This window comes from Phaenicophaeus curvirostris, chromosome Z, assembly GCF_032191515.1.
Source record: "Phaenicophaeus curvirostris isolate KB17595 chromosome Z, BPBGC_Pcur_1.0, whole genome shotgun sequence".
NCBI lineage: Eukaryota > Metazoa > Chordata > Aves > Cuculiformes > Cuculidae > Phaenicophaeus > Phaenicophaeus curvirostris.
Window position 1 is genome coordinate 55293116 of NC_091431.1, and position 27997 is coordinate 55321112.

General features: G+C 41.0%; 2 protein-coding genes across 2 annotated transcripts in view; one reads left to right on the forward strand and one right to left on the reverse strand.

The window, feature by feature from the left end:
- The first annotated feature begins 1523 nt into the window (after positions 1 to 1523).
- Positions 1524 to 15488, forward strand: SMIM15 (small integral membrane protein 15). The gene is made up of 3 exons (XM_069880231.1): positions 1524 to 1538; positions 12346 to 12400; positions 13615 to 15488. Coding segments are annotated over exons 1-3 (309 nt in total). The 5' UTR covers positions 1524 to 1536; the 3' UTR covers positions 13867 to 15488.
- Positions 15489 to 16207: 719 nt separating this feature from the next.
- Positions 16208 to 27997, reverse strand: part of NDUFAF2 (NADH:ubiquinone oxidoreductase complex assembly factor 2) — a 57428-nt gene continuing 45638 nt past the window's right edge. The window contains exon 4 of the mRNA XM_069880230.1: positions 16208 to 16898. Within this exon, the coding sequence (XP_069736331.1) occupies positions 16641 to 16898 (258 nt within the window). The 3' untranslated portion in view covers positions 16208 to 16640. The remainder of the gene's footprint in view (positions 16899 to 27997) is intronic.

The window sequence follows — 27997 nt, forward strand, 5'->3', positions numbered from 1 at the left end:
AGAGGTGAAGGTGTTGCACTATATGTAAGGGAGAGGTTTGATTCCACAGTCTTTACAGTTAGCGATGATGTGGTTGAGAGCCTCTGGGTAAGGATTACGGGGGCGGAAAATGAAGGAGGTGTTGTAACGCGGGGTCTACTACTGACCGCCCAGCCAAGATGTGAGCCAACATGAGTTATTCTATAGGCAATTAGGAGAAAGTTTCTGGATCTGTAGCCCTTGCCAACTGGGACTATCACACTGCTGTGATGAGCAGGACTTGGAAAATCTTGTCATTGATACTCAGTGAGCCAACAAGGAGAGATGCTGTCCTCAACATGTTATTTTCAATAGATGGGGATGCAATGGCAGGCGGCTGCTTTGCCGCCTGCCATCAGTGGTAATAAAATGCATGAGTTTAAAATTTTCAGTGTAAAGAGGAAAAAAGGACAGCATAGTTGCTACCCTGGAGTTAAAGAGAGCAACCATTAAGCTATTCAGGGAGCTATTTAGCGGAGTACCCTGGGAATCTGCTTTTGAGATCTTTGAGTACACAACTGCTGGTCAGTCCTTTAAGATCCACCTTTTAGAAGCACGGGAGCAGGCAATCCCACTGTGTTTTAAGTTAAGCAACTGAGGGGCAACCTCATGGCCCTCTGCAGTTGCCTGAGAAGGGGAAGTGGAGAGGGACATGTTGGTCTCTTCTCCCTGGTAGGCAGTGATAGGATACAAGGGAATGGTTCAAAGCTGTGTCAAGGGAGGTTCAGACTGGACATTAGAAACATTTATTTACTGAGAAAGTGGTCAAACCTGGAATAGGCTTCCTTAAGAGGTGATCAATGCCCCAAGCCTGTTAGAGTTTAAGAGGTATTTGGACAATGCCCTTAACAGCATTCTTTAACTTGGTCAGCCTTGAAATGGTCAAGCATGAACATGACCATCTAGTTGGACCTGAAGATGTCTGAGGTCCCTTTCAACTGAAGCTGTCTAATCTAGTCTATTTTCTTTGATTCTGATACATATAGTAAAATCTTCTTTAAAAGTTTCCAATAATAATTCACATTTTTTCCTGTCCTTGTTAACAAGTCTAGTTCTTAACTATTTACAGCATTTTTTAAAGAAAGAGGAAGATATAAAGCACAAATGTAGGAAAGGTACATATTGCCCAACAGTTTTTTATTAAAAATACTTTTCTTTTCAAATAAAAGAAATGCTGTAGGCAAAAGAAATTGCTTACCAAATAGGGTTTATGGCAGGTAACGAACTGGTAGACGACAGTAATTATTGTTGAAAAATAAAGTTAAAAGGTTCCTAGTAGAATTGATTATTCTTAAGAATCTCTTTTGTTTATTCTTTATTAATATGCCTGGAATAAAAAGGAATGGATTTATGAGAAAGTTGAACATCTGCACTGTTGTGTCCAGTTCTAGATGCCCCTGTAAAAAAGAGACAAGGAGACCAGAGCAAGTCCAGCAGATATCAACAAAGATGATTAAAGCTTTGGAACATCTGTCATATGAAGAAAGGGTGAATGAGCTGGAACTGCTTAGCCCAAAGATGTAAAGGCTCAGAGGGATCTTATCAATCTGTACAAATTGATTAGTGAGGAGGAGAGGAGTTGCAAAGAAGACAGAATCAGATTCTTCCCATTGGTGCCCAAAGAACAGACCAGAGGCAACTAGCATGAACCAGGAAATTCCATTTTAATGTAAAAACCCCACTTTTTTACTGTGAGGGTAGCCAAACACTGGAACAGGTTGCCCAGAGTAGTTGTGGAGTCTCCACACTTGGAGATACAGAAAATCCTACCGGACATCATCTTGAGCATGTTGCTTTAAGTGGCCCTTGCTCAAGTTAGACTAGATGATTTTGAGGTCCCTTCCAACCTCAACCATTCTGCGGCTTTAGGAAAACAGAGGGCAACGCTGACATTAAAAAAAAGTGCATAAATAGGCCATAAATACATTTATATCAGAAATATAAATGTTACAAACCTTCAGAATAAAGAAATTCTGCATAAATCCTTCAACAAGAAAAGATAGTTTTGAGTTTAAATTTGATCAGTTTATGAAAAGGATTAGAACACACTATTTCCCACAACAGCTTGTAATAAGACTAATCTACTGATAAGATACATTTCAGACATGGACATTTTAGACATCCTGATCTAGCCACAGTCAATCTGAATTAAGAGATTGCTTCCCCTAAAGGCCTGCCAGCATCAGTGCATATGTATTTGTTCCCTAGACCAGTTCTGTTAAATGGCTCAGTTTATCTTATCTCATCTTAACATACCTTAAGCACAGTTTATCTTAAGCACGGTTTTAGTAGATATTTTAAAACCAGATAATTGTGACAGAACTGTTTAAGAGCAACTATAAATACAGGTCCAGTTGGACAGTAGGCCCTCACATAAATGCACTGGCAACTAACAGTGGGTGCCAGGTTTTTGTATCAGCTACAGACAGAACAGTTCATCTCGTCTTGCCCAAAATTACAATTGTGGATCTTGATTTTTTCCTAGATATTAAAGCAAGTCAACTTTGACTAAATAAACATGCAGTTGGCCATCAAGCTTTGTCAGGGCTCCAAGCGTGCCTCTTCCCCAGGGACTGCAGCCCCACTTTGAGGACTGTGTGTAGTTGTAGGCACCTCAGTGTAAGAAGGATATCAAACTAATAGTGTGTCCGGAGGAGGGTGACCAAGACTAAGGTCTTGAGAGCAAGACTTAGTGGCTGAGGTCATTTGGTTTGCCCAGCCTGGAGAAAAGGAGGCTGAGGGGTAACTTTATTGCAACCTACAGCTTCCTAAAGGGGCCAGCGCAGGGGCAGGTACTGATCTCCTCTCTGGTGACCAACAACAGGGCATGAGGAGGTGGAATGAAGCTGTGTCAGGGGCAGTTCAGATTGGGCGTTAGGAAAAAGTTTTTCACTGAAAGAGTGGTTGATCACTAGAACACATTCTCCTGGAAAGTGGTCATGGTACCAAGCCTGGTGGTGTTCAAGGCGCATCTGGATGATGCTCTCAGTCATACAGTTAGCTTTAAGTAGTCCTGCGAAAAGCAGGGAGTTGAACTCAATGATCCTTAGGAGTCCTTTCCAACTTGAGATTATGATTCCTTGATTAGATTTAGCTGACTGTGGCTCAAGCTTAGCACTGACTCCAAGCAGCTTGTGGCCTTGAGTCAGAAGAGCCTGTTGAAAGATTGGCATGAGAAAAAGCTACAGGAAGTGGAGTCCTGATCACCTTAGGTACAGAGCTGATTTTAAGCTCAGGCTCTTGCTCTCAGCCTCTGGCTGAATTTTGCTGCAGAAATGCCTCTGCTTTGTCTTCTACCTTCCTGACTTTCAGCTCTGTCCTGCCCTGCTAACTTGATTTTCTGGGTTGATCTTGAACCTGTCTCATCACTATAGGCTTGCCTGGTCATCTGAACTGTTGGCTGAAACTCACAACCATCACCAGGCCTGCTCTGCTATTAATGGTCAGATACTGTGGGACTGCACCTGTGCCAGTGAGGCCACTGTCCTGCTTTGGCACCTAACTCGCCTTCCTTGCAGAGTGGACTGCTCTTGCTGCATCCTGCCAAGTGTGGCTACGAACAGAAAAAAATCCTATGCCAATTCTGTTGGAAGAGCTCTTAAAAAGCATGCACGCACACATTACACTTTTAACAACATATCTAATCTCTTCTATAAAAGCTTTCTGCTACCAAGAGAAAGGAAAGTCAGATGAGCTTTCATATCTACAGTTATTGTATATCTCAGAATGGAGAAAAAGTTAAGGAAAGAGCACCTCGTTTTCTCACAGGGATGAAACATCCCAACAGCAGTTTTCATTTGCCTGAGCTCAACTCTCTGAGCCTTGCAACCTAGGCTTTCAAGCTGCTTCTAACAAATCATATGTACACTATTATATTAGGCGACAATCTAAGTTACGCAATTTTAGTTGGTTGTTTTGCTAAGCAATGCCTGTTATAAGTGTATATTCCATATGTTTGAAATTTAAGAGCAGACAAGGATAGGCAAGCTGACTGTTACCCAGACTAACAATTCATTTGCATGTCATTAACAATTCAGTTTCAAGAACATGTATTTATACATTTTGCAAAACTGACCACTGCTGTTAAGAAAAAAGTAATTTTGTGTCAGTGAGACATCATACTTTTGAGGACTTTTCTAAGAACATTATTTCCCATACTTTGAGGAGGAAGGAAATAAATACAAGTTCCATAGCAGTGAATCATGTATCTTTTCTGCTTGTCTTTTGAACATGCAGTTTAGCATGTGATCCAGAAGTTGAGGTGTTTCAGACCACAACATCAGCATTGAGACTGGATGGAGTTTAGTTATTCTAGTCTTGGCAATGTTCCTTGTCTGATCATTCCGCTTTGCTAAGAATGAACTGAAAAGCTTTTAATTTTAGTTTTTTTAACTCTAGCACGAAAACTAGTTAAGGGAACATAGTGGAACTTTCTTTTTTGCTAAGAAACTACTTTGCTGCCTAGCAGAAGGCAGGAGGGATGTACACATAATGCCACAGAACACCATAGCATTGCATAGGACTAACAAATCAAATAAGGTACAGACTCCCATTTCCACTAACAGTTTCTTTCCATATAAGACAGAGCAAGAAGCAGCTGACAATGCTGGCTGACTTTCAGATCTCAGTGATTTATACATATACTACTCTTGTAAGTCACATTAATACTGAAATGGGCACTCATTATTGGTTCTGAAGATTTATACAGTGTCTTTCAGCAGCAGAGAGCTCACAGTATTATAAAGTGTTTCTAAACACACAAGAGCAAAAAAGATACTGCCATGTTCAGAATGAAAATGGCAGCCACATAATACACAGGAAAAACGAACCATAGTACTTAGATCTAGTTTCCCCAAAAAGAATTAGAATTAGGATCCTTTGTAATGAAAGCAATCAACTTATTAAAGTATATCCTACAAGGAAAATATCAAACTTCACTTCTACCTTGGACCACGAAGAATCCTTGTGGTATCCTCTAAAAAGGAAATTTAAATCACTGCAGCTGTGAAAAGGAAGTTTTCTATATAAAATTGTGTTATTTGGACTAGAATTTAACAAGGATGTTAGAAGCACTGTGAGAGATATTCCCTGTCTATGTAATGAACATTTCAGAGCACTGGAACACTACACAGTACAATTATTATTGTATCAGGAACTCATTCTTACACCATATGCCAACCACAAGGATTCATATAATCATCACAGAACCACGGAATGGTTTGGGTTGTAAAGGACCTTAGGGATCATCTAATTCCACTCCCCTGCCATGGGCAGGGACACCTTCCTCTAGATCAGGTTGCTCAAAGTCTTACACCCACAAGTCTATGGGCCGGATGGGATCCACCCAAGGGTATTGAAGGAGCTGGCGGATGTGCTGGCCAAACCCCTTTCCATCATCTTCCAACAGTCCTGGAAGACTGGGGAAGTCCCACTGGACAGGAGGCTGGCTGGTGTTGTGCCCATCTACAAGAAGGGTCGCAGGGAGGACCCAGGGAACTACAGGCCTGTCAGTCTGACCTCAGTGCCAGGGAAAGTCATGGAACAGGTGATCTTGAGTGCTATCATGAAGCACATGCAAGAGAACTGGGTGATCAGGCCCGTCAACACGGGTTCACAAAAGGCAGGTCTTGCCAAACTAACCTGATCACCTTCTAGGACCAAGTGACTCAGCTGCTGGATGAGGGAAAGGCTGTGGATGTATATTCCTGGACTTCAGTAAAGCCTTTGACACAGTTTCTCACAGCATTCTGCTTCAGAAACTGTCAGCCTTTGGCCTGGAGAGGCGCACACTCTCCTGGGTGGAAAACTGGTTGGATGGCCGGGCCCAGAGAGTGGTGGGAAATGGAGTTAAATCCAGCTGGAGGCCAGTGACAAGTGGGGTTCCCCAGGGCTCAGTGCTGGGTCCAGCCCTGTTCAATGTCTTTATCAATGACCTGGATGAAGGCATTGAGTGCACCCTTAGCAAGTTTGCAGACGACACTAAGCTGGGTGGAAGTGTCTATCTGCTGGAGGGTAGGGAGGCTCTGCAAAGGGATCTGAACAGGCTGGACCCCTGGGCTGAGTCCAATGGCATGAGGTTTAACAAGGCCAAATGCCGGGTCCTGCACTTGGGGCACAACAACCCTGTGCAGAGCTACAGACTAGGAGAAGGCTGGCTGGAAAGCTGCCTGGAGGAGAAAAACCTGGGTGTGTTGGTTGACAGCGACTGAACATGAGCCAGCAGCGTGCCCAGGTGGCCAAGAAGGCCAATGGCATCTTGGCTTGGATCAGAAACAGTGTGACCAGCAGGTCCAGGGAGGTTATTCTGCCCCTGTACTTGGCACTGCTGAGACTGCATCTCAAGTATTGTGTTCAGTTCTGGGCCCCTCACCACAAGGATGTTGAGGCTCTGGAGCGAGTCCAGAGAAGAGCAACAAAGCTGGTGAGGGGGCTGGATAACAAGTCTTACCAGGAGCAGCTGAGAGAGCTGGGGTTGTTTAGACTGGAGAAGAGGAGGCTGAGGGGGGACCTTATTGTTCTCTACAACTACCTGAAAGGAGGTTGTAGAGAAGAGGGAGCTGGCCTTTTCTCCCAAGTGACAGGGGACAGGATGAGAGGAAATGGCCTCAAACTCTGCCAGGGGAGGTTCAGGCTGGACATCAGAAAAAAAAATTCACAGAAAGGGTCATTGGACACGGGAACAGGCTGCTCAGGGAGGTGGTTGGGTCACCATCCCTGGAGGTATTTGAAAGACGGGTGGATGAGGTGCTCAGGGGCATGGTGTAGTGGCTGATAGGAATGGTTGGACTTGATGGTCCTGGAGGTCTTTCCCAACCTAGTGATTCTGTGAAACCTCATCCAGCCTGGCCATGAACACCTCCAGGGAGGCGGCATCCATGACTTCTCTGGGCAACCTATGTCAGTGCCTTACTACCCTCACAGCAAAAAATTTCTTCCTAATATCTAATATAGATCTACCCTTTTTCAGCTTAAAACTGTTACACTTTGTCCTACAACTGCACTCTGATAAAAAGTCCTATCATTGCACTCCCTGATAAAAAGCTTCACTCCATCTTTGCTGCATATTCTCTTTAAGTACTGGAAGGCCACTACAAGGTCTCCAGGTCTCCCTTCAAGCCTTCTCTTCTCCAGGCTAAACAACCCCAACTCTCTCTGCCTGTCCTCATATGGGAGGTGCTCCAGCCTTCTGATCATCTTCGTGGCCCCCCTCTGGACTCGCTCCAAGGGGTCCACGTCTTTCCTGTGCTGAAAACTCCAGAACTGAATGCAGTACTCCAGGTGAGGTCTCACAGGAGCAGAGTAGAGGGGCAGAATCGCCTCCTTCAACCTGACGTCAGGCTTCTTTTGATGCAGCCCAAGATGTGGTTGGATTTCTAGACTGCATGTGACATTGCCAGCTGATGTTGTGCTTCTCATTCCCCTGCACCACCAAGTCCTTCTCTTCAGGGCTACTATAACTCCATTCTTTGCCCAGACCACATTTGTGCTTGGGATTTCCCCATCCCAGGTGCAGGACCTTGCACTTGGCCTTGTCTAAATTCATGAGGTCCACAGGCCCACCTTTCAAGCCTGTCCAGGTCCCTCTGGATGGTTTCCCTTCCCCCTAGCATGTCACCTGTACCACACAGCTTGGTGTCTGTAAACTTGCTGAGGGTGCTCTCAATCCCACTGTCTATATCTGTGACAAAGATGTTAAACAACACTGGTCCCAAGACCAACCCCTGCAAAATGCCTCTCATCACTGGTCTCCACTTAGACATTGAGCCATCACCCCCAAACCTTTGAGTATGACCATCCAGTCAATTGCTTATCTACTGAGTGGTCCCCCCATCAAATCTGTGTTTCTCCAAGAATGCCACGCAGGACAGTGCTGAATGCTTTGCAGAAGCCCAGAGAGTTAATGTGAGTTGCTCTTCCTATATCCACCAGTGCTGTAGCCCCATGGTAGAAGACCATCAGATTTCTCAAGCACAATTTAACCTTAGTGAAGACATGTTGGTTGTCACCAATCACTTCCTTATTTTCCTTGTGCTTCAACAGTTTCCAGCAGGATCTGCTTCATGATCTTGCTGGGCACAGAGGTGAAACTGACTGGCCTGTAGCTCCTCAGGTCTTAATAATTACCTTTTTTTAAAAAAAAAATGGGAGTTATGCTTCCCCTTTTTCAGGCAGTAGGAACTTCATGTCACCAATTCTCAGATATGATGGGTAGTGGTTTAGCAGCTTCATCTGACAGTTCCTTCAGAACCCACGGATACATCTGATCAGGTCCCATGGACTTGTACACTTTCAGGTTCCTTAGATGGTCTCAAACCTGATCCTCTCCTATAGTGGGCAATTCTTCAATCCACCAGTCCCTGCCTTTGCCCATCACATGTGCAACATGGCTTGATCCTTCTTTACTTGAGCTTCAAGTAATGAGGTTCTTGCAGGGACTATCCTAGGACATTTGTTCAATTCTAATTAGGGACAGTATGACCTGCTAAAGTAGCTTTGGCAGTGAAGCAGTACCATTAACTCCTACTGCTCATGGAACAAAAGTATAAAAGTAATAACTACATTCAGCTCTTCTATGAAATGTGATGGTTTAGACAGAAGTATGGGTTTGGTTGTCTAGTTCTTATCAGAACATATATAGTACATACAGAGCAGTCAAAGTTTATTAACTGAGAGTAAATATCAGTTAAGTTCTAAAAAAGAACAGCATTTAAAATTTAAATGTAAATCAGTCTCCTCAGCTTTCACAAAATGAACCTGCTTGTGCACGGGTTTGGGGAGAGGCCTAGTTACCGACTAGAAACACCAACTTCGATTAAGTTTTTGTAATAGAAAACAGGGTAAGACCACAACTAGAACAAATATCAGAACTGCACCCACAGTCAAGACCCACAGTCCTTGAATTCAAAAAGGTTGTGTTTATATCCATTAATTGCACATGGCTTTATAATAAACACAAATTGCTCGTTAAACTTAAGCTTCTACAGAATCAAGGAAAATCTGAATCCCAAAAGTTAAACTAACTCATACTGGCACTGCTTCTTTTACTCGACAATCCCAAAATATTTTAAGAAGGTCAGTAAATTTTACCACCTACATGTACATAAGACATGGAGTCGATTCACGGAAGCATATGCTGTTTGATTTGGGTTCCTTGCACTTCAATTTGGCATTTAACTGAAGTGTTTAAGTTGCGGACACTATCCTCAATCCTTAGTGCCCTCTATGGTCCGTGAGAGGAAAGAGGCAGCTTCATAGAGTGACACGCACCGGCGGACTTTAATCTCATGGCAGAGGCATTGAACTTTCTCATTGCCCTTCTCCACCGTTTCCAGGAAATCAGGCTTTGGTGGGGATGCCTAAAATTTTCAGAATCAGCCGAGGCCTAGTGTCACAGTTCATATATGATCCCATGATTCTCAGCTTCCTATCCAAACTGCTACAATAAGTTATCTCTGGGAAAAGCTCTGAGGATTTACAAAGTTGTATTGACAATGATTTTCTCTCTCCTTCTCTTTAATACAACCAAAGAAAAATCCAGAATCCAATTAATACCTGTATCAGTCATGACCATATCAGAATGCAGTAGAAGTAACGATCCAAGAGAACAAAATGTCTCTATTATTTGAATAGCTTGCATGTGTATCTTTGAGAAGTCTTTTTGAACTGTGAGAAAACATAATACACAAGCAAGTAAGGATGGAGTAAGCCCTGACACACTTCAGTTCATCAATTATATCATCCATTGTAAAGGCAGTAAAAACAATGCTATTACATAAATAAGTCCCTAGAGCAGAGAAGCAATCATTCTTTAATTGAATATCAAGCATACATACTTCTATGTCCTATCACTTTCTTAACATACAAAAGTAGGCACATTACTTGGCCTATGGGTTGTGCCCTGTCCCAACACACGCTCTATCCTTTAAAGTATAAAGTAGCAGAACAATTCGTAAGGATGGTTTGAAGTAAATTAAGTAGAATTATTTCAACTACTTTCATCCTGGATATTCAGACCTAGCTGTGTTGAATGGTACCCAGACTACAAATACACAGAGTTGTTCATGCACGTTATAGAATAAAGATATATTGCAGATCCACTTAAACATAGAACACCAATGTTTTTAAACAATGACCTGTAGCAGAAAAACAATCCTTAATCCCCAGTAGTACAAAGGAATTTTGTTGGCTCAAGTAAAGCCATAAAACTCAGAAATTTTATTGGCTGGAAAATACTATGAATATATCATACACAGTCAAAAAAAAAATGCCAATAAAGCTTTCACATCTTAAGAGATTTCACAAGCTGGAGGAAAAAAATAGTGAAGTTACTTTTCAAAACTCTTCAAAAAAACTACCATTGTGCAAGGCACAGGACTTTAACCTATCTATTCTAGAAAAAGTGACATTCAGCGAGTGGAGTACAACACACCCAAGACATTAACAAGTATACATAAAGATCACTAGAGAATTCACAATCTACATAGGAAAAAAAGTAGTTTCAATGAACTAGTTTATCCTCTAAATTAATAAATGATAAGAGGGTATTTAGAGATTACACTGGGTGAAATATTTAGCAGCTTCCTTATATGGAGAGATTCTGGACTCCTGGTGCATGTCAACACATCTGAGTGAAGTGAATACGTTTACTCAGAGTTTATCTTCACCACAAACACTCTAACACTCATAGATTCTTCAGATACTTTAATGAGAAAAGCTTTGCTTTCATATAAGTAACTCTCCTACATTCCATGCCAGTATTCTGTTCTCAGCATATTTCTCTGTGCTGCGCCTTTCTTTATCATTGCTGGATTCTTTGAGTGCTGTTTCCATTCCTCCACCCACTCCCTCTTTGAAAAGTGTGACAATGGACAGCTATGCTTGTCCCCTCCAGCATGGTCTCATGAAATTCCATTAAAATGTAACTATTTATGCTATTCATATATAAGTTTTATACATATAAAAACTAACCAGTGATTTAATTTTACCAAAGTTGATGGTTCATAAACTCATACTGTGTTATACTTCGATGGTACTTGTGCAGCTGCTGCCATCGAGGCTATGTAGTTGCTGAAAAGCTTTAACTCCATCCTAAACGATGTTCCTTCCTAGCCTAGATATCTATAATGGTCATGACTTTCACGCTTTAATTTACTTGATCTTTCACTGGTGGATCCTTTCCCATTCCTTCCTAAGCCCTTCAATTCTCACACTCATCTGCTGGTAACTGACAGAAAATTAAACAGTTTTAGTCAGCTTTAAAATACATATACGCACATACTTAGCTACAAATAATAGAACAGGGGGTCATTTAAAGGAAATCTAGATGGGATGTAAAAGAAATTGCAGATTTATAAGGTAACAGTTAAATGCCAAAATTATATTTAACATAAACATAAATTTAACGTGTATTTAAAGTATTCAAATGGTGTGCTAAGGGTTGGGCTCCTTTGTTCAAGTTGCAGTCAGTTCCAGAATTTCTGTTCTCTGACTACTTGAAGTACAACATCCGAGTTACTCAGAAAACAAGTGATCTCCTGTGGCCTTGTGGTTGAAGTATTCTGAATGAGTTAAGAGCGCAAGCTTCAAATGAAGCACTGAGCATTGAAACACTACACAGTACAATTATTATTGTATCAGGAACCCATTCTTACAACATATGCCAACCACAATGATTCATATAATCGCCACAGAATTATGGAATGGTTTGGGTTGTAAGGGATCTTAAGGATCACCTAATTCCACTCCCCTGCCGTGGGCAGGGACACCTTCCACTAGATCGGGTTGCTCGAAGCCATATCCAGCCTGTCCTTGAACACCTCCAGGGATGGGGCAGCCACAACTTCCCTGGACAACCTGTGCCAGTGCCTCGGTACTCTCACGGTGAAGAAATCCCTCCTTATGTCTAGTCTAAATCTGCCCCTCTCCCGTTTATACTCACTGCCCCCCATCCTATCACCACAAGCCTTTGTAAACAGCTCTCCCCCAGCTCTCCTGCAGCTCCTCCGGGTACGGGAAGGCCGTTATACGGTACGGCAGCCCCTCCTACCCAGGCCGAACCCCGCCCAATCCTGCGCTGAGAGGAAGCCCCGCCCCGGCGTGACGAGGAGCGCGCGGGCCCTTCTTCCGGCGGGCCCTACTTCCAGCGGGCCCTACTTCCGGCAGTCTCTACTTCCGGCAGTCTCTACTTCCGGCAGTCTCTACTTCCGGCAGTCTCTGCCGCGCGGGTACTTCCTGCTTCCGGTGGGCGCAGGCGGCGCGCTCGGGCCGCGGGGCTGGGGTCAGCGGGGGCGGCCGCGGTCCCTCACGCGCTGTGTGTTCTCTCCGCAGGGAGCTCGGCGCCGCCCTTCCTCGTTCGGCAGGCTCGGAGGCGCCCCCGCCGCAGGTGAGGCCGGTGCCCGCGGCGGGGAGGGAGGCGGGGGTGGGGAGCGCCCGGGAGGGGCCCAGCGGCCGCGCCTGCTCCGGACCCGGCTCCGCCTCTCCCCCTGCAGCGGCGCCCGCGGGCCGGCCGGGTCCTGTTCGGCTTGGAGAAGAGACGGCTCCGTATAGCGTCCTTCCAGTACCTGAGTGGGGCTACAGGAAAACTGGAGGGACTGTTCACAAAGGCTTGTGGTGATAGGACGAGGGGCAATGGGTATAAACCGGAGAGGGGCAGATTTAGACTAGACATTAGGAAGAACTTCTTCACTGTGAGAGTGATGAGGCCCTGGCACAGGTTGCCCCGGGAAGCTGTGGCTGCCCCATCCCTGGAGGTGTTCGAGGCCAGGTTGGATGGGGCCTTGGGCAGCCTGGTCTAGTGGGAGGTGTCCCTGCATCTTTTCCAACCTAAACCATTCTATGATTCACACCTTTTTCTGTATTGCCAGCTGCTGGTTCACGATTGAAAGCTCTGCCCTGACTCCCTCAGCTCCCCAGTAAAACCTATGGAAAGGCAAACCAACTGGGAGCACTTCCCATCACTTCCAAAGAAGCAGGGACCTCACTGTTTTTTTCCATATAGTAGTTACTTCTTGGTAGCATCTGAAGTTCTGATGGATGAATCAGAGGCATAGAACAGTTGGACAGGGCTTTAACTATCAGTTCCAACACTCCAGCCATGGGCAGGGACACCCCCCACTAATTCAGGTTGCTCTAAGCCTCATCCAACCTGGCCTTGAACACCTCCAGGGGTGGGGCAGCTGCAGCTTCCTTGGGCAACCTGTGCCAGTGTCTCACAGCCCTCATAGTAAAAAGTACCTTCCTACCCTGTTTGAGCTCAAAACTGTGACCTTTTGTCGTATCACTGCCCTCCTTGATAAAGAGCCCCCCCCAGCTTTCCTATAGACCCCTTTTAAGTACTGGAAGGCTGCTATAAGGTCTGCCTGCAGTCTCCTTCTCCAAAATACCTAATTATTTTGTAAATACTGTACTTTAAGGTAGGGTCAATTCATAGTTCGTGTTATGTTTATTTTTACATCCTATGCACTACTTTTTAATTTCTAGCAAAAACGAGCTTGCTCTTCACCAATGAAAGACAATAACTTGTATTAAAATAGTAATTACTCTGTATGTGTGCTTTTATTTTTCTGAATGCTCAGAAATTATTTTATTATTGCACAGGGTTTTCCCAATAGAAAAGAAGAAAAAATGTTGGATATTAAGGCTTGGGCTGCATACATCGTGGAGTGGGCTGCAAAGGACCCATACGGCTTTCTTACTACAGTGATCTTGGCCCTCACACCACTGTTTATACTTAGTGCAGCGCTTTCATGGAAGCTTGCAAAAATGATTGAGGCCAGGGAGCGAGAGCAAAAGAAGAGACAGAAACGCCAAGAGAATATTGCAAAAGCCAAAAGATCAAAGAAGGATTGAATGGGGAAGATGGGCGTTCCTTGTGAAAAGAATCCAGTGTTCTTTGATACTTGATCATATTATTTTTTAAGTATGACATTTAATCTCTTCATTGTATCTTTTCTGTTGAGATGATTTGCGTTTAATTTTACCCCAGTGACACTCCTTACAGTCATTAATCTACTATTTGTGTTGTAGTGCAGGTTGTTTTTCTAAATTTGAGTGTTAAACTAAAAAATGAATCTGTTGGGTGAATCTGGAGGTTGATTATATTTTCTATAGCTGAGCTATGACTTAAGTGTCTTAAAATTGTCAAATTATGGGGAAAACCTGAATGGCAAACTGGGTTACAGAAAGGCAAGGTTTGGTGTACCTGCAGCTTCATCGCAGCAGGATAACTTAGCAGCTTCTTTAAGCACACCCTGCATGGTTCATTCAGCTGTGTGCCCAGAGGGTTTGCTGTAGTGGCACTGATGGTGGGGCTTGTCTGCAAAAAGACACTAAAACCTGGCTTTTCTTGTTTCCTGAACTGCCAGCCTTTCTTTCAGCCCAAACTCTAAGAAACCGATTACTTGTTCTTATTACCTAAATTTGTCTTAAACCATCTATGTTCTATAAAATACCTGTTGTTTTTTTCCCTAAAGAACACCTGAACATTCCACCTGTAACTGATTTGTTTCTGCATCCAGAAACTTGTTATGCCTTGAAGAACAGCCATAAATAGGGTGAGACCAAAGGCCCAGGTGGGCTGGTGTTCTGTGTCCCAGTGATCTGTGGCAGGTGGCTGTGGGAGAGTGCAGGAGGACAATGCACATGCTGGTGACGGTGGTTCTAGTTAATCCTCTGTGCTAACCCTTTGGCTATCTGTGACTTAAAACTGTCTGAGTTTAGGTGGGATCTTTGTTCTCACTACCCTTGAAACTCTGCTGCCTTCCATGTTGCAGGATATGGGCATACTGGAAAAAGTCCAAGTGGGGATTGTTTTGTAAATAATGCCAAAATTATTTAACCTTAATTCCAATTCATGTTTTTCTAAGAGAATGGATTAATTTTTCAAAGCGTAATTTTTATTAATAGTCTAGTTCCAAAGAGCTTGTGGCAGTCATTAGGTTTCTAGACTTGGCATATTTCTGAACAGCAGCACAGAGTTATGCTTTTCAGAAACTGGTCCTCCATTATTTTTAAACATAAAACCTTAAAATGACACATTGTTCAACTGAGGAGACCTACAGGGCTGGCTGACACCAAGGTGGATGAGAAGCGGGCAGTGTACCTGAAATGGGTTAAAGTGAATGTTAAATATTGTTGATCCTCTCAGTTTTGTTGGTCAAAGCAAGCATTACTAGAGTATGACGTTTCAGCGTTTTATAAGTATGTGGGATTATGTCTCCACTGTTTTGTCTCGAGTGTTGTCCAATGTGTGTGTTCCACCTTTGATACCTATGTAGCTTAAATCACATGGGGGAAGAACTGATGAGGAATGCAGTGCATAAATAAATTTGATACTTTTTTCAAAAAACCATGCGGTTTTTATTTTGACCATTGTCTCTGAGCAAATAATCTGCATGTTATGTGTCTAAAGTATTTGTCTAAAGCCAAATAGACTCAATTGTTTACAGCAGTGCCTGCATACACCACAAAAACACACTTCATTCTTTTAATGTAAATGACAGTCCCTTATCCCAAATTCTGTGTTATTTTCCAGCAGCTTTACCAGGTGCCTCTAACCTCTATTGTAGTAGTTACTGTAGTTGTTGTAGTTTAACTCTGCTTGATTTTATCCTGTGCTTCCTGTTGGCTGCAATTCAAACATGTTGGTTTTTTTCTTATATTTAAGTTACAAGAATGTCTTTAAGATTAATACAGTGCATAGTCAGTTTAGTGTCACAGTGATTTCTGTTAATGAAATCAGCTTTTCCATCCACGTGCCAGAGGAAAGCACGCTGGCGCTGCCAAGGTAATTAACAAGCATTCTGAAGAACTACCTTACACATTAGTTTAGGTTTGAGAAAATTTAAGTGTACCAATTAACTGAACTTTATTACATCAAAAACAATTTTAAGAATAAATGAGTCTTCAAGTGAAAAAAGACTTACGAATTACTTAAGAAAACTGAGTTACCTAGAAAACCTATGAATGACTTTTTGAGAAACTGATGAACAACAGCTGTGGAAAACAAACTTACTTGTTTCTCACCAACCCAAACACTTCACAGTAATTTGACATGATTAAGGCTACATGAAATTTGTACTTGCTTTAGTATTTATATACTTCTTCATATACTTATATTTGCTGCTTCTATATACTGCTTTATTATTCTTTAGTTACACATTTGTAGCGATTAAGGCACGGACCCCATCGATGAGGCAACAAGTGAGATCAACTTTATTGAGAGGATGCAAACCTTAGATAGTGCTTCTGTACCCAGTGAGCAGCCACCCTAGTCAATTTCCACCTGTGAGAATCCCGCAGTACAACAATAAGAGTGCAACCCCCTATTTTCCACAGATGTGCCCCTTAGCTTCAGGTTTTCTGTCTAATGCATTTTCTTATTAACTGACGGGTCTTAATAAAGATTCCGAGGTCTCAGCAAGCTAGCAAGTATGAGAACACCACCTGTTTGCTCTGTGCTTGCTGCTAATATTGCAGGTACACCAAGGCATCGGCCACTTGCCCCAGCATACGTGCAATATTGGAATCTTTATGCCCGCACACATTAACTATGTAACATATGTAACAGCAATTTATTGTGCCAGTTAAAATACACATCAGCAATATCCATACGTTAAAATTGTTTATTTATTATGACTACCACCACTGCCTGGTGGCACCCAGGAACCTGGCTGAAAGGTACTCGCAGTGCTGGTTGGATCTGGTGAAGGCTCTTTCTTGCCATAGTAAGGGGCTGATGCGTGGCCTTTAACATGTGTACGAGCTGGTTCAGCAACAAGTCCCTCCTTGTATTCCTTGGCCTGAAGCAGCTTATCCTTTTCCAACACATCTTTGATTTTCTGCTTCATTTCTTCTCTGTAATTTTCATTCCTAAGAATCTCCTAAGATCACAGTAGAAAGATAATTAGATGAATAGAAGTAAATGCAATGCCCAATGTTTGAATAAAACATTTTAAGCAGTAATTGTTTTTCTTCATTTTACAATGCAGATTTTACATAGGTAAAATAAAATGTGGCAAAATTAAGTTTTTCTACAACTGCAATTTTAGCTCTACTTTAAAAGTGTTCTTAATGTTTTGATCATGTTATTGAAATCAAATAACATATAGTGGTGTCCCGGTTTCACTACTGTAGTGGACCAAGAAGGAAAAGAAGTGTCATCAAAAAATATGAAAACACATTAAAAATAAGGCTACCTTTTACATTGCTTTCTATTTAGAACTTGCCACAATATAGCTACTTATCACTTGCATTTCCTCCTGTAACCCACTATGCCTATGGTGGGAGCTATCTTTGTCCTAGGGTGCAGTTTTGGGAGAAACAGACATATCTTGACTCTTACAGAACCTAAGCTGAATCCATGCAAGAAAATGCTTGAAGTGAATCAGAACTACTGAGATAGTACTAGTAACCCAGGGCAAAATCACGGGGTGGGGGGGTGGCACGGGGGAACTGAGAGGAACCTTGCCCCAGAGACAGGGAGACAGCTCAGTAAGGTCAAGGATTAGTATGATCCAAGAAGCAAGGGAGGCCAACACATCCTCAGCTGATGACTGGCAGCAAGCGTGAACAGGGTATTGAGATGGGGACACTAAGCACAATGCTGCTTAAGCAAGCTGTATGTTAACTCTAGGTATCTACCAGGTGTATTGGCTAAAATAAATGTACTGCTTTTGTAACAGGTATAAATTCTCACCTGCTGCCCCTGCACAGGTTAAAACAAAACCATAAAAGCAATCTAGTTTATCAGGGGTGGAGGTAAGCCTCTAAAACTGAAGTAACTGCCCGATACACAATGCCACTGCAAGGCCAAACAACCTGCGCAGGACATGTATTCAGAGAAGGCTTGTACAACTTGCTCACTCAATTTCATTAAGCTCTACTAAAACATGGCTGAGTACAGGTTAAAGTTGGAAATTCACTAATAAAAATGACGAACTGGGATTTGGCTGCTTCCAGTAAGAAGTGCTGAGCCTATTTATTGAAACAAGTGCAATGAAAGGCACTACAGGCCTAATAGAAAACCTGTTAGTAGAAATTGTCCTCTAGTTCAGAGGAAAACACAAAGAACTCCAAAAGTAAATACAAAGAAAAAAAGCCCTGGAAAATACTGAAATTTCTTTTTATTCATTAGTATATGTTTCCTATTAGAAGGATGTTTTGCAAATCTGCTAACAAGGCCTCTCTGTGCTTTTGTTAGGGCAGATAGTGAAGAGTATTAGAAGCAAAAGCAGAAACGTAATACAAATTTTTAGAACACTTTGAACTGAAATACAACTTAACTGCAACCAACAGCATGTAATGAGGAAGCTGCTAATATCCACGTTTAGCTGTGAGGCAGGAGGAAAAAGGCTGAACAGCTTTCTCCAAATTACATGTATATGGCAGAGCTAAGGAGAAACTAGACCAGTACACCTCTCTGAGCAGAAGACTGTGACATTATTTTAGGAATGGTATTAAAATGCATGTGATGTTGCCAAGAGTTGACATCACAAGTATGTGTACATTTATGAACACAAAAGAAAAAAAGGGCAGTATTTAAAGAAAACTTTATCTTAGAGGTAGCATGAAAGCTAACAGGGGAGGTTCAGACTGAATATCAGCGAAAAACTTTTCACAGGAAGGGTCATGGGGCACTGGAACAGGCTGCCCAGGAGGGTAGTTGACTCACGATCCCTGGAGGTGTTTAGAAGACGGGTAGACGAGGTGCTCAGGGACATGGTTTGAGATATATTTTGAGTGGCAGATAGGAATGGTTGAACTCAATGATCCAAGACGTCTTTTCCAACCTGGTGATTCTATGATTAACACATTCTATTTAGTCCTTAATTGCTTCCTTACTTATATTCACAAATGCACAGAATAGAGGCAAAACACTTCACATTCCTATGTAGCATCAAAATACACAAGCAGCGCATAAATTTGCAAACTGAGGCGGGAGAGAGGGGGAGTTCTCCTATACTCAAAAATATTGTCAAGTGTATCAAGGTCAAATTTTCAACAGTTAGTACAGCAAAATCCCATTGCAACATCTCTCAATTCTACCCTTGTTAAATATGTGCCAGTATAAATCTACCATGTCCTTGCTGATTTCAAGGGGATTACTCCTGTGGTGCCTGTATTATCCTGCTACTAAGAAACAAGGTTGTACACCTTCATGATATCTGAAGACTGCATCATAGTCTCTGCTAAAACAGCATGAAATGATTTATTAAAATACAAATGTACTTCACATACTGTGACCAGCTACTTACTAACTTCAAATCTTTTCCAGTGATTACATTAACAAAGTTATCTTAGTCAGGTAATAGCAGCTGTAACTAAATTCCAAATGCTCAAAGTCCATTTAAAATGTTGATGTATAATTGGCATCTTGTTTGCAGACTCAAATAAGGCTCTTTTAATCAGCTTTCACTGGCTAAAGTAGAGTTGTGACCTAGCTGAATAACAACACTGATCTTGAAAAAAGCATGAGGAATGCTTTTTTCATTAACAAATACACTTAAACCAAAAACCAACCCTGCAGCAGCTTGTTCAGAATCTTCTATACAATCCACATCAGGACAAAAAAATTTCAAGTTCCAAGTATCTGCATGCATCCATTTCATGCATTAAACACATACCAGTAACATATACACTGAAATCAGGGTTCCTATATTCAAATTGAAGAAAATGTCAATCAGGAATTTTGTGTCAATTGACACTTCAGAAAAAATCGGTCAAACAGATGAGTTTTCTTAGTATGAACATTTTGTCCTTCAATACTGGCACATGTGCTTTGTGAAATTCTCTCACAGGCACGAAGTCCTTCCTGTTTGTAATATCACCACCAGCAAATACTTCATTCTCAATTCTCACTGTTTTTCCTTTTACATTTTTTTCTTAAAAAAAACATTGTGACCGTATTTCTAAATACTACTGGTTCAGTCACTACAGCCACTGTAGTGTAAGGCAGTTGTGAGACTGAAGTTCCCCTGCAATTACAGGCATTTAAATAAAAGATCCAATTATGTCCAAATTTGATTAGGAAAACCAATTTGGTTCAAAATGCAAATGTTAATGAATCTATTGCATGCATATTTATAGACAGTATTATCCTTAGAACACACCAGATATATGCAGGATCTTTATAACTAGTCCTCCAAATATGGCTTTGGTTTATCTGCATGGCTCACTGCAATTAAATACAGTGAGCACTAGGCTCCTCCTCAGGCAACTTCCTGGTTCTACAGGGCTTCCTACACAACAGTAGAGAAGCTGACAGCTGCTGGGCTCTTCTACCCATGACAGATAATCTGTAAATCTGCACGGCAGCATAGACTGCTCCAACTCACCTGCACGCCACTACCTTTTGATTCTGAGGCACCATTGCTACCCAACCCCTCACTGTTTGATACTGTGAACAGTGACTGGGAGTGAAAAGTACCTTCTTTTTTTCTTTTCTAAATTACATTGTCAGCTTCAGAACATTTATCTTTCCTTCTTCTCTGACATAAATGGAAATATTTTATAAAATGGCTAGCTTCACTATAAACTGCCCCTCAAAATATGCCATGTAAGTTTTCTGAAATCTAAGAGCATGAATATGTTATGTGCCCTTCCTTTAGAGGAAATACAAAATCATTTTGTCCAACACAGAGAACACAGTATCTACCAGGTAACTGCAGTCATCTAAGTGTTGGCTTGTTCTTCCAACACTCTATAAAAATAAATTACATAAACCCTTTGAACCTGTGGTTCTCATGAGGCACATAGCATCTAAAGAGTATCAGAAATGCCCTTTACCATTTTTTATTAGAAGAGAAATCTAAGGATTATGGGATCATGCTGCAAAACTAAAAAATGCCTGAAGACATCCAGCTATGTTTCATACCAGATGAAATCCCTACATGTAGATGTTCACCTTGAAATGCATCAGCTCCCAGCATTTGGAACAACATACATGCAATGCAGTAAGAACTCAGTCCAGCTACATGTTCTACAGTTTACTTCTAGATGGAACACAAAAGAAGAAATTTTACTAACTGCAGGTGAGTCCAGCTTTGGTGATTATTGTAAACTCTAGGAGGTTTTTAATCCTTGTAATGACTGGAGCTGCATGCCTCCCCTCCTTAGAGGGGCAGGGTTTAAGGAAGTGATGGCTAAGGTTTTCTTGAAGAACTTAGTATTTTTATTAAGGAAATGCCAAAGTGGCCCTATGCAGAGTCTGAGGCAGCTGCTTTTCATCCAGAAACTGATGATGTTTGCATATTCTGACATCTCAGTAGTGGTAACAGCTGCATGGATGAAGAATGAAAGCCAGACTGTTTATAGGAGCAACGCAGCCCCTGACATGGTGCTGCCTTCAAAGTGTGTTGTTGCAAAAGGGATCAGGCCATATTTCATGCCACTGGCATAAAGTTTCCAACTCTCCTCCAAACTATATTTTTGTTTAAAGCTCTTGCTTAACTCTAGCAGCTGAGATGCACCCTCTGCTGCTTGGAAATTGTATTCACCTCTGGTTCACAGAAGAAGAAACATCTAGAAGTTTGTCTCTAGTCAAAGGACTTGCAGTGTCTACCAGGCTGCAGTGGAAGACCTGCTTTGTAGGCTCCAAGTTTGGAATGGAGCATTCTTTCACTCTTAAAGGATCTCATTGTCATCAATATCCTTTTTCTGAATAAACTTACGGAATAATATTAGTTCCTCCTGGTAGGGAAATTTCATAACTATAAAAGATTTCTCTAGACTTGCTTATTCCTTCAGCTGAGTTCTTGCTCAGTAGTAACTAGCCTTTGCAAACACTTCTTGCTAGTCTTCTCCTAGATAAATGTCTGTACTTAACATTTTCTATCCTACATCACCTCCTGAACCCCACAATCTGAAGAACCCACACTCCCCTTCCCCTCTCTTTCTTACTGTTTCCCTCTCAGTTCTCAAGCCAGCCACTGGTTTTAATACCATTTGCCTCTCATGGAGCTTGTTCCGTCTCCTGAAGGCAAAGGGCAACCCAAACTTGTGAAGAAGTATCATAGCTCTAAGGACGCAGGTGGCTAGACATACAGTACCAATGGAACAATGTGTAAGAGGTAATGTTTAAAGGTTATTTTAAGAGCGGTTCTCACTTTGGTTTTGTTCTTTCCAGATGATTTTCTAAAGACACTAATAACCAAACCTATAAGTAGAGAAGTTTATGTATTATTAATTTTGAGCAAGATGTCATATTTCATTTCAGATGGGTTTGTGTTTTGATTAATTTAAAAACAAACAGCTTCTTTATGTTGTCTTTGAAACTATTTGAACTTCCTAAGTTATCTTAAATACATGTTGAAATACTCATGCCTTCTCTTGATTTGAATAGGGTTAGCTAACTATTATTTGATGCCAGAACTGAGAAACATCTGGACAGATTAATGTTCTTTGTTTAAACTGTACAGACACTCATAACCCACAGAATGCTTAAATTATGATGTCTAGTTTGAATATTTTGTTTAATCATGAATGAACTTGAACTTTGAACTCTGTTGTTAAATTTTCATATATGCAAGTCAGCATAGTTAAAATTTTAAAAATTACAAATGGAAAGGAGAAATAATCTGTTTTGGAACAGTATTAAAGAAGTTGATTGCTATAAGACAATTTAGACATGTCAGAATTTGTTCTTCACTGACAAATTAACTGAAAGTCCAGCAAAGTGCTAGAAGTTAAGCCAATTCACCTGTTTTTATAATCTTGCCAAACTTGTTGAGTAAACTCCATTTTCCAGTTGAACAAGTTAAATGGGCAAGATTAAATAATTGGATATTACATCATATTTCAAGAGTAAGAGGCAGAGAGAGGCTCTCATCACTAAGAAGCACAGAATGTTCTGACCCAGGGCAGGTCTTGTTACCTCAGCAAACAAGCATGAGAGGTCAAAGGAAGAGAAAAGGCAAAGAAGCTAGAATGTAAAGCATATCAACAACACATGGAGTCAGAAGGGTTTATTATTGGATATGCTTGGATTATTGTTATAATACTGCAAAGATTTTTGTACAGAACTACAAACACGTTCAAGATCACAGATAAAACTGTGTAGGAGCAGCAAAAATCATGAACTACCCTAGTACCAGTGCTCTCTGCCCTGAGCAAAGGCCAATGCATAACGCTGATGACCGCAGAGCAAACAAGGAACTGTAGACACAATTCAGTCCCAGTTTGGTCCTTGCTTTCCCCTTACTCTACAAGATGATGTAATCTGTACCAGCCCTTTCCCTGGTACATTATTTCTCCCTCCACCTCCATTCAGCTGTGCTGACAGTGATTTAGGATACAAAGCCAATGCTCCATGCACTTCCTCCCACAGGGAGAGGAGTAGCAGAGCAGCAGCATCCCTTACAGCCTTGGGAGCTGAAGCACAGGTAAAGTGGAGTAATAGGACAAAGTGGTGTCTGGATATTCTTCAGTGGAGGCTGACAAGCACTTATGTTTCAAACTCTAAAAGATGATGGCTTCTTCAGGGTCTTAATTTTTTTTTTTAGTTACTTCTCTGACCACTCCCTTTGTAGCTCAGCTCTTCATATTGTTGAGTTTTACTGCCCTTTCAGACTGAATAACAATCCTTTCTGGAATCACGCACAATTTACTATGCAAAATTCTATTTAGTGTAAACCAAGTCATTTGCATAATGTCCTAAATTTCCAGTCCTGGTGAGATCCTGGACAGCAATGGTGGAAAACATTTTGCTGACAGCACTGTCTATGCTCAGTAGGATAGCATAGTACTAGCATTTCCCAGGACTGTAAATCACATTCTGAAGCCTTCTGTGGCATCTGGAGTAAACTACTCACTTCCTAAGGCCTATTTTCTATGCAAGAATGTACAATCTCTGCATCAAGAGTTCTCATTTTAAAACTTCTCAACTGAAGCATCTGAAAGAAGACAGAAGCAAAACTATAACATGCAACTCCATCAGTGTCAAAAAATTTTTCTAAACTGCATCCTACTCTGGTTGAAGGAATGTGAAAACTATTCTCCATGACTGAAGCCAGTTTTGACCATAACATCCCTCAAATAAATAATACTTCTGATCAAATAAATGGGAAAACTGGGTATGCATTATGGCAAGCAAACCATTAAACGTAATTTCAATGTAATGATTCATAGTAGGGGGGAGGGATAAACTATCATTGAAACCTTATGCTTATTACAACTCACTGAAGTACATTTTCCTCCTTTGACAAGGAGGCTGTCAAAACAGGTAATTATGGAAATACTAGGAATAGTTTGAAAGAAGGAAGGAGCTGTCACAAAAAGTTTCTTTTTTTAACATTTCACCTTCTATCCAATTGTACAATCTGGAAGACACTTGAGTTTTATTACTGTGCAACAAGTATATAATGCAGGAGAATAGCAGTCATTTACAGTGGTTTTCTATTTCAAACTATTTTCAAGTTCTTGGCACCAATTAAAGGAACATGCAATTGTACTTCACTTCCCACAAAATATTAACATATATCCACATGCATATAAAGCAACAGTGAATTTTCAGTTCAAACTGAAATGAAAAAGATTGCTTGTAGCTCTGCAGCCCTGTATGCATTACAGAGGATATGGCACCTCGCTTAAAAGTGAAGTAACTCCTAGCTCGAATACCTGTTCACAGAGTAGCACTACTATAGGTACACACCTGGCAATTGCAGCATATCATATTGGCAGGTTCAAAGGTAAAACATGTTAAACACAGCAGCCTCTTTAAAAGCCCCTACAAGACTGATGCCCTCTGAAATCAGAAGTGCTGATGGAATCAAATGGAAGTTAGGCACAGAAAAGCTTAAAATCTCAGATCCTTAAAAATACACCGCTTAGTTCATTCCAAGTTTACAAGCTGGAGACTCACTGTGTCTTAGATACCTAAACCAGTTTTGATAGGACTACTGCTGTGGGGTAAAACCTGGCTGTGCGTTCCATGTGTACTAACTGTATAAAGATGAGAGACAGATAGAGACACAGATACTCTATTGCAACAGACACCATAACCAAAGCTTATGCATCCAGCCACTATCTCAGTTAGGAGCTGCACCAACAGAAATAAGTTTTTTCATTACTTTATTTTAATATACTTAATACTATGTAACATTTTAAATCAGGTCGTTTTTTTAAAAAGAAAACATGACCCAGGATGAAAACAAGAGATGTAGAATGCAGCAAAGCTCATGAATGCCATGCAAAGATGCCTATCAATAAAGCGCTGAGAAGTCTTGAGAAGTACTTGTCAGCAGAAATTTGGTTGCAGTTCATTAAAGTACATAAAAAGAATGACACACACAGTAGCCCTGTAGGTGTTAGTTTCTCGTCTTTTCAGTTTGGGGAGTTCCACTTCTGTGATGGAATAGCAACACAAGCCACAAAAAAGGAGGCCTAAAGAGAAGGATGTCCCTCCTGCCTCCCAAAAGCATTTCTTCTTTCCTTTGAAACCAAGATGTGAAAAATTCAAAATACAGAATTATTTAAGTTGGAAAAGACCTTTAAGATCAAGTTCCACCCTTAACCTAGCAGTGCCAAACCCACCACTAAACCCTAAGCACTTCACCTACTCATCTTTTAAATACCTGCAGGGATGGTGACTCAGCGACCTCCCTGGGCAGCCTGTTCCAGTGCTGGACAACCCTTTCAGTAAAGAAATTGTTTCCAATATCCAGAATAAACCTCTTCTGGTGCAACTTGGGACCATTTCCTCTAGTCCTGTCACTTATTACTTCAAAGAAGAGTCAAATCTGTACCCAGAAGACTGGGTAGAAGTGTATGCAAGACAACAGGTTTACATTTACCTTGCAACCTAGATGATAACCCATGCTGAAAGCAGACTATAGCTCAAAGAATGGAAAGGAACAGTCTCTTAAAGAAATAATTTGCATGGATATAACATCATTCCCATAAAACAACTCTATATCCCAAAAGAGCCTCTTTTAATTGATTCCAACAACCTACTTGTTTAGCAGGTAAACTCATTGGCATGTAAAGTGATAAATTATTAAATCTGCTTCCACACCAAAAAAAGTAAAAATATTTTACTATTTGCAGCCTTTAAAGTATTTTCACTAATTTAAAACTGTAAGCTGTCTACACACAGACACATTTCCTCTTCTCCCAAAAACATGCCACATACATCTAGTTTCCTATAAACACAATAAAGAAATTCAATAGTCTAGTATATTATTCAACATTAGTTAAATTTGTTCAAATATAATTTACAGCTGCACAGGAATAAAGGTAATGATAAATTCTCCTCAGTCAACTACATGTATATGACCACACACAATACATATAAAGGGACAGATGACAGAATGCTATAGTAATGCAAAGAATACACATATATAAGCTCAGACTCTCACCTGTTACAAAGCACTGTGTGTATATGTATGTGTATGCACACATGTATGCTTACACCGAGTGCAGACGTGACCCAAAATTTTTTACCAAGACTGGGCTCCCTGATTACCAGAGGAACAGAAAATGCTTAAGCACAATATTAGAAACAACTTGGTCTGCATTAATTTGAAAAGTGATCACCCTCATCATTAAATGATTTAAGAATGAGACTTTGTATATTTCAAGCTATAATAAAATCAAAAGGCAACTGTTTCTCAAATCCCAGCAGCTGGCTTTTAAAACCCAAGGCTTCCAACCACAAATATGCCTTATGATACCCGTCAGATTAAAAATAACTGAAACAATGAGCAGCATTTCAGGGTTATGACTAACCCAGTACATAGAATTGTAATTTATTTCCTACAAAAAAGTTCACAAAAAGTGGTGGGAGTTCAGGGAGGAAAGAAATCGTTAAGTATAGAAAGCAGTTAATGCTGCACAAATTGTCTTGTGAAGTCATTGGAGTATTCTTCTACACAGACACACACAGAAGAAGTAGAATGTAAAGAAAGAGAGATTAAAAGCAATTTATTCTGTGGGAATATGAAAGCTTTACAAAGGAAACAAAAATAGACAGTTAGGTGTTTGTGGAAGAAAGAATGTTCTGAAATCAAAACATTATCAAGTCATAAGAATGTCAACTTAAACGGTGTCACGACCTAGCTACCTTGACCAATGTAAGGACAACTGGCATTCATTCTCACTTAAGTGACTGACACATCATTATGATTATGGCTATAAACTGGAGAGAAGCAGATTTAGACAAGACATAAGGAGGAACTTCTTCACTATGAAAGTGGTAAGGCACTGGCACAGGTTGTCCAGGGAAGCTGTGGCTGCCCCATCCCTGGAGGTGTTCCAGGCTAGGCTGGATGGGGCCTTGGGCAGCCTGAGCCAGTAGGAGGTGTCCCTGCCCATGGCAGGGAGATTGGAACCAGATGTTCTTTAAGGTCCTTTCCAAACCAAATTATTCTATGATTCTATGATTATGAATGACATTTTGTTGGCTGACAATATTCAACAAACCATTAGTTTCCAAAATGTGGTCACCAGTGCTACTAGGAAGATGAAGATCCAGCTGATCTATGAAGCCATATTGCTGCAATATTTTCAATTTAAGTTGGATCATAGAGCTCATCCCGAGACTTGATAGCCTGTCCATTTGAGCATCATCTATCATTCATAGCTGAGAGATTAATAAAAGACAAGTTTGACAAATATAGAAAAAAAACCCAAAGCATAAAATACTAAAGGTAGGCAAGGGAGCATAGTAGGGGAAAAGAAATTTTAATAAAATTTAACATGTATCATTTGATATTAAAAAGAAAAAAGATATAATGGACAAAGCACAGGAAAAAAAGGAAAACTATCCAAAAAAAAAAGTGGTATTGCAGACCACCAAGTCAGGAACACAGTTTTAGGAATTTATTCTTTAGGAACTATAATGCTGTTTTGCAGTGTTGCAACACAGCATTGGAAGTAAAATGTAATTAAGGCAAAACCGAAATATTTGTGGGCTTTGCATCCTTTTTCACTAATATTCTATTCTCATGAGAACTATGGGAAAGAATAGGTACATTTGTTACAGGGT

What these genes read in the sequence shown, in the direction of transcription:
- SMIM15 (XM_069880231.1), top strand. An exon ending in CGGAGGCGCCCCCGCCGCAG is followed by an intron (nt 12,401 to 13,614) that starts GTGAGGCCGGTG and finishes ATTATTGCACAG; the next exon opens with GGTTTTCCCAATAGAAAAGA.